The sequence below is a fragment of the Onychostruthus taczanowskii genome, unplaced genomic scaffold, assembly GCF_017590055.1.
Source record: "Onychostruthus taczanowskii isolate IOZ18803 unplaced genomic scaffold, ASM1759005v1 scaffold31, whole genome shotgun sequence".
NCBI lineage: Eukaryota > Metazoa > Chordata > Aves > Passeriformes > Passeridae > Onychostruthus > Onychostruthus taczanowskii.
Window position 1 is genome coordinate 1,163,124 of NW_024500461.1, and position 12,412 is coordinate 1,175,535.

At 34.4% G+C, this 12,412-nt stretch overlaps 1 protein-coding gene across 1 annotated transcript in view; it reads left to right on the plus strand.

The window, feature by feature from the left end:
* The window catches only part of PTPRQ (protein tyrosine phosphatase receptor type Q), a 99,987-nt gene that overhangs the window by 19,924 nt on the left and 67,651 nt on the right, over positions 1-12,412 (plus strand). The window contains exons 15-19 of the mRNA XM_041409740.1: positions 737-919; positions 1,612-1,713; positions 4,064-4,184; positions 7,860-8,020; positions 9,598-9,743. Of these exons, the coding sequence (XP_041265674.1) occupies positions 737-919; positions 1,612-1,713; positions 4,064-4,184; positions 7,860-8,020; positions 9,598-9,743 (713 nt within the window). The remainder of the gene's footprint in view (positions 1-736; positions 920-1,611; positions 1,714-4,063; positions 4,185-7,859; positions 8,021-9,597; positions 9,744-12,412) is intronic.

The window sequence follows — 12,412 nt, forward strand, 5'->3', positions numbered from 1 at the left end:
AAAAGTTTTGACAAGAAGTTGCTTTATGATAACCTTTAATGGCTAGGAAATATGTTTCAATAATTTTACAAGTATTTGCTTACTTTGCAGGCAGTGAGTTTGAATCCCATTTTTCTCCTTTATACACAAAGCAAAAGAGCAAGGCCAGGTGCTTGGTAAGGGATGGAGAGCCAAGAGCCATGGGGTCCCTGGGCCAGCTGAGCAGACGTCTCGCTAGCCAGCACTTGTCTCACCACCCTGCTGCAAAGCCCACGAGGCAGGCAAGGCGTGGCAGCCAGGGCCAGTCTGGAGTGCCAAACACCTCCTGCTGATGCATCAGGTCTGAGGTCAAGACAGGAAAGAAAGTTCACAGGTTCAGTGACAGTAACCAAGGCAGACAGAGCCCAGTGCCAGCGGGGCAGGCCTGCAGTGGGGGAGCCAAGCTGAGGCTGGGCTGCCATGTCAGGCAGGGACTGGATGCAAGGCAGAGTCTGGATCACTGGGACCATGGCCAAGCACAGCCATGACAGCGATGAAACTGAATTGATTTCTATAATTTTTTTTTAATGACCCTGTTGGTACTGTGTGTCTAAGTGTTTTTGATCTTCAAATTCAGCCTCTTTTAAAATGTTATTTCATTAAAAAAAATAGGATACAAATCCATATATTTACAATGTGTTTCATTGAAACTGGTTTATAAGAATTCTTTCCAAATCAATGAAACTGACTGAAATTGTCTATAATTTTTATCTTCTAGTTCCTGCTTCTGCACCAGAAAACGTAACCTATAGGAACATCTCATCCATGGAAATTGAATTATCATTTTTTCCACCATCCATTCCCAATGGAATCATACAGACCTACACAATATATCTCATGAGGACTAATGGGACTGAGAAAAGAGTTATTAACACTACCCTTTTGACACTATGTATTACAGGCCAGTATATAATGATCTGGAACTTATGGAAACTGTGAGTTTTTCTGGGAAGTGTGCAACAGACAGAGATATATTAGTTCATTGGTTAGACCCAATCCTTCTTGCCCTTACAGAAAATTTTTTGCTCCCTGTCCTGAGAAATAATTTGTGTCCTGTCATAATGTGGTGAAATGGCATTGAATGGTAGAGACTAACATAAATCTCACTGTATTTTAGGTGTTTAAAGTACAAGGAACTTAAATTGATATCTTTGCAAACCTATCATTGTGACAAAGTAAACCCTCAAGTCACCTGCATATCTTTCTGATCTTATTCAGAATTATTCTGAATTATCTATTTCCACTCACCTTTTCATCTTTTCCTAAGTTCTGTCATTATTGCTGAGGCATGGCACAGCAACTAATGCTGGGAGCTCAGTACCTTCACTGCTACATTTTCAGAGTACAGCCAAGAACAAACTGCAAAGCATTCTAGGAATATGAAGTATACAATAGAAATTAAGGCCTTGCTCCTTTTGCAAAATATTTCATATCCCAAGGTTTCCCAATGCTTATTTCAATCTACAATTACACAGATCAATGTGATAGGCTTATTCACCACTTCAAAAATACTTGCAGTCCATGAAAAAATTAATTTGTTCCATTGAATGGTTGTTTTATTGAATTATTCTTTTTGTTTGTTTGTTTGTTTAGATTTAAGTAAATATGCAGAATATACTGTAGAAGTGTCTGCCAGTACCGCAATGGGGGAGGGCGTTCGTAGTTCACCGCTACATATATTAACTGATGAAGATGGTAAGTTGGAACACAAGTTTCAGTTCATCATTTTCTACCTGCATTCTTAATTTACTCTTAAAATTCATGTCAGATTTTTAAAGTTTTGTGGACTTTTGTTGGCAGTTATATCTCTCTATTTCTATCTGTACCTATGTATCTACACACAAACATATTTATCTATCTATCCATCTATCTACCAATATATTTATCAGTGTAAGCTGTATGAAATGTTGCAATTGCTGTGCATGGACTTTTGATGTTACCAATATCTTACGAATCTGAAGTATCTTAATTTACTCGTATTATTTTAATCTAATACATGACATGGTAGAATTAAATATTGTATTTGGTTTTTCAGTCATATGAGAGCTGGGGAAAGAGAAAATGACAAAAAAGCAGTTTGGATGGTCCAGGGACATTTCTGTGGAGTTTCTTGTATTATTCTAAACAGATGTGTGTACAGGTACACATAGATAGATATGAAATTATTAATATTATGAAAATGCCCAAAGTCCATCATCTGTAGCACTGGACTTCCAATTGAGCTGGGGTGTGTGCAGGCTGAGGGCAGAACACAGTTGTTGCAACCCCTGCTAATTTTTACAGTAGGTCACAAACCAGCAGAGGAACCTTAAAATCATAGTTGTACTTTCAGTACACAATGTTGTAGTGCGAAGTTATCATTGGTCTCTTGAGGTTCTGCAGAGGAATCCTGAAAAAAAATTTGTAGCAAAAATCTTAACTTAGGTGCTGTGAGTCACATATTGGAAAAGTCTGTGCCTCTTCCTCTCCTTTGCTTCAGGAGGAAATCTCTGGTAACCTATCTAAAGCAGCAATGATGCAAGCAATTCAAGAGCCACACCATCAGTAAACAAACTGAAAAGAGCTAGATTGGATAAATCCTTTTTTTTAGTAGAGATTATTTTTATTTAGACCAATGTAGATTCTATTCTTTAGCAAAAACAAACAAACAAACAAACAAACAAACAAAAAGAGATTCTATTCTTTAGCAAAAAAAAAAAACAAAAACAAAAACAAAAAAAAAAAAAAAAACCAAAAAAACACAAAAAAAAAACCCCAAAAAAACCACCCCTGAATATGAATTATTTAGAATTAACTAGACATGTCAAAAAGATGACATTCACCATATGACAGATCTTTTATTGTATAGCCACTGAAGATAATATAACAAGTAAAGCACAAAATAAAATACAGCTGTCAACATTTTTCACCAGTAAATACAGAATACAATGAACCTTTGTTGATGAAAAATATAAAATAGTTTTTTCTATAAGTAGTTATAAAACCTTTATGCCAACTTTCAAGATAGTGAAAGGAACAAGAAGTGAAAAACAACAATATTTGTAATACACCACATGTTCCGTATTCACAGGAACGCAGTGTTCCAAGGTTCAGACCAAATGTTTCATAGATTTGCTAATAGTTATGCTCATATTTTCAATTTTCATGCATGACTACAGCTATGACCTGAATTTTTAGTGCATGATGCTCTTTGGTTTAATTTGAGAAAAACAAATGTAATTCTAATATTACTTCATAGTGATGCATAGGTCCATGAATCAAGATGCAGATAAAGATTCATTTCTCAATAACATGCTGATAATAAAGCAGTATAATTTATGCATACATTAGTTATTTGTCCTCAGAAAAATTAATAAGAACCTTAGAACAAAGTCAAATATATTCAAACATTTTCATTTATTTACAATGTTTCCCTGCAGAGTTGGGGTATGGTCATCTAGGGATCATCTTAAAATTAATTTTAAGGATTCAATGAATGCCTGTCTTTTCATTTGCCCTTGTGACACGTTAAATCTATGAATGTGGTCCTTATTTGGTGGAGTGAATAGATTTTACTGCTGTCTAGTATCCCACAATTTTATCATCTCTCAATGCCATGCTTATCCACTTTTCTACCTTTTGCCACTTTGTCTAATTCTTTACAGCACCTTTTTTTTTCCTCAGGGGAACTATTATGCTGTTTTTACATATGTTCATATCTATAAAGCTCTTGCTTTTATTAGAAGGGAAAAAAAAATTACAGCAATGTACTTGGGCAGTAGGTGAATCACTGTGACCTCGCCATTGCTCTGTTTTCTCATGAAGTACTTTCTCCATTGAATCACAGAAACAGATGTTCTAACAACACCATGCAAAATCTTCTTTTGTCATCTGTCAGAAAAAGGAAAAGAAGCTGTGTCTTGACATTAGCAGATGGATACTGTACCAGTGTGGTACCAGGTTAACTTTCTATCACAAATAATTCAAAGCCTATTTAAGGATGCTGTGTATCTCACCGATCATAGCTGTTTAACAAGATGTTGGGTCCTGTTCTCTCATTTTATAGCTCCAAGTTCTCCTCCACAAGCCCTCTCTGTAAAACAGTTGTTGGGTGTCACTGTGAAGTTGTCATGGAAACCTCCTTTGGAGCCAAATGGAATTATCCTCTATTACACGGTTTGTGTCTGGTAAGATTTTTCTGGAAGTACTTCTGAGGATAAATGTTAGTCTGTAACCTATCAGGAATGTTGGGTTTTTGTTACACAATGTGTTGAATACATGTTTTGGGAGAACAAATATTCATCCAGCACTTAAAATACTGGACTTTTTAAAATGCTAATTCAGACTAGGCAAAAAGTGGGGGAACAATTTCAGCATTTTGTAAGCATTTTCAACTTTTTTTCCAAAGGTTATGCTATAGTAAGTGAATTCAGATTAAAACTAGAGCATGGTGCCTATTTTCATTATATTCTGATTAGGCCTGCTGTAAGGCAGGGTGCAAACCCATGCTGAATTGTCAAGGAGATTTGAAATAGGCTTAAAATAGAGAAATATTGCCTCCTTTAATAGAGAGTGTGAAAGAGCCATGTTCAGAGTTTTCGTATGTGCTATCAATTATGTCTACTTTCATATTTTGTATTTATTACATTCATAGCAAACACATTTTTAACAGATACTTTTTCTTTATTGTGTTTTAGTTTTTTCTATCTGACCTTTTTTAATTTTTTTTCCTCCTTTCATATTTTTTCACCTTTACAAAGGAGTTTTGTCAGTTTAAAACTTGCAGCTTCTCTCCTATTCCTTGCAAAGCATAGTTTGGTCTAGCGATGTGGCATCTCTTCAAAGGTCTATAACTTCTGCTGGGAGTGAAAACAGTTTTATTGATCACTTTTAATATATTGCACTTATGCTTTACCATTTTATTGCCATTGCTAAGGTGCAGGAATACTAAATACTAAAGTGCATAAGACATGAACCAGATATCCAAATCTTCAGTTGTTATTGGCATACTACTCTTAAGCTTACGTTTTTTTATTGTTTTTTGACAGTTTTGGGGTGGGATATGGCCTCAGTCACTACTATTTTTTTTTAAATTATAATTTCTAGTTAAGATGATGATAAAGTGAAGAGGGGAAAGCTCTTCTTTCCAGAAAAGTTGAATTTATCTTCTCTTGTTAATTCTGCTCTACAGGGAATGAATGTTGCTCTTTAAAATAATGACTGTCCTCAAGCTAGGGAAGAGTTACTGTATGATAAGGGCTATGGTTTTGATGTACGCTCTGTTCAAAGACTTGAGGTTACGCAACTTTTCATCCTTAATGTTCCCTTATAACCTACTGCTTTTGTTACTGTGAGAAAAGATTTAGACAGAATTATTTTAAAATAACCCCACTCTTAAATGATCCATTTTTCTAAATATTACAATTAGGCAACCACACAACTTCTTGCTGTAAGCCTTGCCCATATTCTTTTTGCTCTGTCTTTTCTGTCCTTACTGTGCCATATCTAAATTTAGAGAGGCTTTAGGTATCATGTTAAGGCAAGAACATTGGAGAAAAACTCCCTTTGCCTTCCAAGGGGTCAGAACTTCACTCCTTCCTTGGCAGGGAGCGAGGGGTGTGGAGGAAGGAGAATAATTTTAAGTATTTAAAAGAGTTGTCTATACAGTTTCATCAAATGCATTGCAGGGGGACATTTGACAAGGCAAATTGTCGTGCCACATAGTTGCTGATTTTGGGAGGTATTCAATATATTTTGGAGGAGACTGTTAATCCCAGTGCTTCTCAATTAAGCAGAAAGAAGAAGGTTACTACAGTTGTTAAATAAATGTTCCTTCACTTCACTTAAATATTTTGCAACAGTTATAGAGAATTTGGTAAGCTTTCTTTAGATGATTTGGAACAAGGATCCACAATCAATAGAATAGAAAGGGTGATATTTGCAATGTTTTCAGTTATATTTCATGGAATTTGTCAGAGGACAAGGTGTTTTTTGGTGCTAGCAGGTAGTAAAGCCAATTTCTTCTTTCCTTGAGCCCAAAAACTCATACTCCTTAAATATAATTTTAGAGTATTAAAGGTGCAATTAACAAAATTGCTGAACTTGTATGTAGCTATTGTTTTTTTGCATTATCCTTTCCTGCAAATTTTTGTGAGATATTTATTGACTAGGTCTGTTTTGAGATATAGATTTTTAAGAAAATATGGTACATGTCTTTGTCAACTGGAATTATGCAATTTATTAGAATTTGTGTTGTCTGCATTTTTGAAAAAAATGTGGTTTAAGACCTTATATTATTTTTCTTCAGTAAAATTTCTTAGCATAACTTTTTCTGCTAGGTATTTTCTCACTGTCTGTGGAGGCTGCACTCATTTTGATCAGTGTTTTCTTATTTTTATTGCGATCTCTGTAGTTTCTAAACAGAAAATCAACTTCCCTTGAAGTACCTCACGTTTTTGCTCTTCTTTCTATGCCTGGTTGTGGAAATGTTTTTTGGCAACTCAGATGTAAGAATGCAGTTACTCAGAGTGAAATGTTTGCAAGACTAAGCTATGGATTTTCTTCTTACTTATAACCAGATATGTATTTCCATACTAAGAATACATTGGGCAAAGATCCAGGAAAAAATGTCTTTCTTTGTATAGAGTTTGATAACTGCAGCTGCAATCTCTTGTAAATTTTACTGACTGTTAAAAATGTCAGAAGTTTGGGAAAAATGTAAACGTTAACTTTCTCTGTTAGCAAGAGTGTTTCCCATGTCAAGCAACATTCCACTCAAAATCTGAGGGTTAGGAAGGATTTTTTTTTTCATTTTCATACATTTTCTCATTCTCGTTGTTTTTTAATGTAACCTTACTTAGATATATTAGATGGTGATCTTTGCTAATGGGACAGTCATTCAGTTATCAAAGGATGAAAGCCTAGTAATTTTGAAACACTTTTTTCTTTTTTTTTAGTATTAGAACAGTTGTCATTTGTGAAGAGTTTCATGGTGATTTCTGGAGCAATTTGGAGATATTTGGTTTTAATTATCAAATTATCATCTCCATATGAAATGCTATTAGAGACACAGGACACCTACTCATACAGAAATCTTTGAAGGAATGGAATGTTAGGTTTTTATTTTCCTCCTGTTTCTTTCTTAAAAGATTACGTTAACTTTACCAGGGATACAAGACTTTTTTGAACTCAATTTAGTTATTTCTGTACCTTATTTTACTTTCTGATAATAATTTCATACCTATGCTAATACCAGTGTTTTATTAATGTTACATCTTACAGTCTTTCTAGGCGGGTTTTGACCTGACTGGAGTTCCATTCTGATCCTCTGCTACATTCCACCAGAATTAACTCAGCACCAGCTAATTCCTGTTCCATATCATCTTCTATTATTCCATTTATAACTTCAGCCTTCTGACCAATTTCACAGAGTCACAGTAGGGCATGCTCCCTGCTATAATCTTTTTATATTTCGCTATTCCTGTCCAGGGAGACAGTTTAGTTATGCCCTACTGTGTCCTTCCCAAGGGTACCACATAACCATTTGAAAGCAGTTAATAGATAGAAATACTCCTCCTTAACATTTCATATAACCATTGTCTTTGTTGATGTAAAATTTCTTTGGGGTTTTGGGGTTTCTTAATTTTTTTAAGAGACAAAATGAAGAGCCCTACTGTGATGCAATGATACAAAAGTTAGCTTTTCACCATAGAAGAGAAAAAGTTATCCTAGCCTCTTTTAAAAACCTAAACTACTTGTATTTAACATGATACTGCATTTTTCATTTTTGCAAAAAATGCCATAATTATATATAGAGAGAGAAATGGTGTGTGTATACAATTAATAAAATATATTTTCTTTAGGAATAAAATGTCAAAGAGGAGTGTAAATGTAACAGAAACATCACTGGAATTCACAGACCTAGAATATAACAATGAGTATAGTGCTTACGTAACATCAAGTACAAGATTTGGAAATGGTAACATAAAAAGTGACACTATAACATTCAGAACTTCTGAAGGAGGTAAGCTCATATACAGTATAAACTTTTATTTTCATTCAGCCTTAAAATTCTGTCAGCCTTATTTAAGTTAATAAAGCCACTGAAGTAATAGTGACATTTGACTTGTAAAGGAGAGACATGCTACCTGTCTCTGTGGCTCTGTCTGCATATACAAGTATCTGTGGCTCTATAAAATTATGATAGGTATTTCTGTTCATTTACTGAGAAAAAAACTTAGCATTTCTCTTCAGGACAGATAAAATCTGAATAATTTCATTCTAAACTTTGAAATAAATAATATTATTTTTGTAATATATTTTAATAGAACCTTACTTTAAGCAGCCATGACACAATTTCTGATAGGGAAAATACTTAGAATATCCCTCTTAAGTCTGAAATATTTTTAATTTGAAAATGAACACTGTAAGTGTACATTGATTTGTTTATTCCATTTTAATTTTTTCATACTTCCAACATGGAAAGTGACTTTTATACAATCATATGATATGCTGTGCTTTGAAGGTCATTCAGTTTAGGTTTTGTTTCTGGTTTTCCATCACTCATGTTGTTCTAATCTGTTCCAAAATAGATAGTTTGCAGGCATACTTCAGAATCACTCTGCATAGATATCAACAATCCCCCCGTGCACAACCACTTGCAGGATTAGCATCTTTCTGAGCCATCCCTCCAAAACCTGTCTACATCATCAGGTTGTAGATATTCACAGTTGCTATTGAAACTGGTATGGGAGTATGAATTCACTTTATAGTGAATATATATAGACTTTAATGAGCTGGTCCTGGGGTTCCCCCTCCAATTAATCTTTTAATATTTTACACAAACTAGAGCAGCACAAAACAAGAGAGATACATAACTCATAGTGTTCAGTACTCTACTGCAAGTTCTGTAGAGCACTTTCTTGGATGGTGAGACATATGGATTTGAATTCTCTTGAGCTGACTCAAGGAATTGAATTTAACTCTCCTACAGCACTGTGTTACTGAGAAGAACCATATGCTGCTATTCTTTATAAACAGGAGGAGGGACTAATGGAAGAAGGCTTACAGAGGTCTTCCTGCACATTTAATAGGATGAGAAAAGAGGAAAAAAGATAAATTATTATACTGTCCAAGCTTAAGTATCTGGTTTACGTAGACAAGTTGGGAGCCTAAATTCTGTTTATAATCAGAGAGAAAAAGGCTTTAAATTTAGGTTTTGTGAAAAAAAAAATCCCCCTTTTTTTCCCCTACTAACTGTATTTGGAGTATAGACATGCAAGTCAGTCAACTTGCATGTCTGCAAATTAATTTTCTATGCACACAAAGCAGTAAGTACAGGACAAATTCTATGAGAAAAATCTTATCTGTTTCCAAATGCAGCTAAATACAAATATGGTAGAAAAAGTGTTTTAAAAATTCATTTTACATATACAGTTTTATTTCATTATTTTGTGAAGCAGAAATTCCATAATCAGAAATGCAATTAATTTGCCATAGGATTTGTAAAATCTACTATAGTGGATGAACCTTGGGTGCTAAAGTGTACAAAACCTTGAGGTATAAAAGCTTTAGGTATGCTAAAACCTAACATTTTTCCAGCACCAAGTGATCCACCAAAAGATGTTACATACAGAAACCTTTCTTCCACATCAATAATGCTATTCTGGTCTCCTCCTCAAAAGCCTAATGGAAATATACTGTACTACTCAGTTTATTTCAAAAACAATTCAGGAATATTCATACAGGTAAGCTTATTTTTATATTCTTTTGTAGAAGTCAATGAAATGTTCTAATAATTATGTAAAGATTAAATCAGTTTTATAGTTATCAATAGCTTGGTTTTTCATATTTCCTTCATCATGATGTAGTTTTTAAACTTACAAAGACAGAAGCACACCTTGTAATCATATATGTTACATTGTGCATCTCACTGGCATTAATGCCAATAGGTTTTGTGTAGCATTCCATTATGCAAATAATGTATATATACATATATATATGTATATATATATATATGTGTGTGTGTATGTGTATATATATATATATATATGCACACATGCACCTAATATTTATCTACACACTTAACATGTAGAGGATAGGCTCACAATCCACTACATGCATGGCACACCCTCAAGAGTGTAGCTTTTAGTCTAATCTATCAACTTGAGTAAATTTCTAATTCTGGTTTTACTTTTTAATATATGTTTGTACAGTATTGAAAATATAAAGCTAGTGTGAAAGTAGGGAATGCATTTTTTTCATATTTTTCTTACTCTCAAAAGGAAATTACTGTTTAGTATGTTGAAGCTATTGTTATTCTGAATTTAAATCATAAAAGACAAAATCTTACAAATAATATTTTGGAGATACATTTTAATTTAGGTTTTTTGCTGTTGCTGCTTTCATCCTTAATTATGAACTAGACTTATTAATCTATTCTACTTTCTGTGAATATCTTATGGTACAGAAATATAATAAGAGAAATAAGCTTCTTTTACAGGTTTTGGTCACAAATTTTACACATAGGAAAGAAAAATAAGAAGTATAAATTCATTTAGAAAATTATGTATGGAAAATAACCTTGACTGCATAAATTTATTATGAAGATATGTTTAGGGTGAGGTATGCACGTTTTGGAGGATAACTAGAAAAAATATTCACAAATGTTAGAAATAGTTGTGAGTGAATAATTGCTGGCATACTTCAGTGTACACACTTCTCTGACTCCTATGCAAGTGTGTACTCATTGGGCTCTGCGTAGTTTCAGGTGCAAGCAGGACTGTGCCATGAATTCACATGCTGATGAGATTAAAATCAGGGCTACAGTTCAGATTGTAGACTCTGTTTGCACACATTGCTACAGCAACAGCTTTTTACTTAAATCTCTGGACAAATTTTGCCTCTGTGCACCACCTGAGCTAGCCCATGCTCTGAAGGACATTTCAAGAAATTTTAGAGGAGGACTATGGATTTGGACTATTCCTGCCTTTAGGAAGGTACAACTCTTTTTGAGATGAATGAGTAAGGTGATGCTGACACACTGAGCTAGAGAGCTAAAACCCCCCAGGATGTGCCCAGGATTCTGGAAATAAAGGAGGAAGACAGGGAAGATGAAGCACAGTAACACTGGCCCAGCAAGGTGAGGGTCCAGTTTTATTATCATGTGGTGCAGTTAGGCCAGGAAAGGATGATGGCAGAAGTGGAAGTTAATGCTGCTTTAGCATATTATGTGTTGTCAGGAGAAAAGTGCTGACAGTAGTTGTACCTCTGTGTGTGGAACCTACCATTTTCATCCTTTTGACTTTGATTTTTATCCCATCCCTCTGCCCTCAGAAGATAGGTTTCAGCTGCTGTTGCATCTGTCTCTTACTGCCCATGGGATATAAACATTGATCTCTTGAGTCATGATCAAAACTTAATTTGTCTACTCCTTTTAGCTCCTTCTGTTCTTCACATCCTGTCTGCTCACTGTTTAGCATGGCAACTAACAATCTCCTAGGACTGCAGTCCTAATCTGTACCTTGGCATTCCTGTGGATGCGAGACAGATTTCAAATGGGTGAAAAAAAGCCAATTTATTTCTGTTAGACATTTTATATTACTCCTTTTTCAACAGAGAAATGCATGTGTGAAAGTCATCTTGATATGTGACTATATATATATATATATATAATCTATACAGACAGTTGTAAGCTGCATGAGTATGCATACATACATACATATAGCTTACAACTTTCTGTAACTTAGAAGTATGACCATGTAATTGCAAGATCTGTTGCTAAGTTTTGTATTGCACACATTTAGAAAGAAAGAATCCTTGTGTCAAGGAAATACTCTCTGTCAAGATCACCATTCTGCTTTTGTTTAATCAAACTGTATTTTCAGTTTGAGAAATTATACAGGAGAACTGAAAAAGCGGGTGATTTTTTCACATTTCACATTTTCACATTGTGGCCAGCCATTCTCTACCTGTCTTTCCTCTGTTTCTTTGTCACGACATAATGTCAGAGGTTCAAGTCAAACCATAACTTCTATATGCCTGAAAAAACACCCTTGCTGAAGAATATCAAGCAAATTAATATCTCCCAATGCTCTCATAATCTGAAAGAGATACAGAAATCATACTAAACTATTCTGTTGTCTGAATTTATCACTGTCTGTGCTATTCTGTTGTCTAAATTTGTCACTTCTCACACATTCTCAAACTACTCAGGCATATTAAAACCTAATCAATATAAACCACTGAATATTAATATGTTAAAACTAGCAAGTTAGTAGTTGCAAAGTGAAGCATTTTGTTTAGGGAAAAAATGCCCAAATTAAAAAAAAAAAAGACCTGAGATAAAATATAGAGTTTACTCCTTGACTTGATGCAGAAATTTGAGTTTTCTGTCAAAAAGGGAAAATTTATGTAC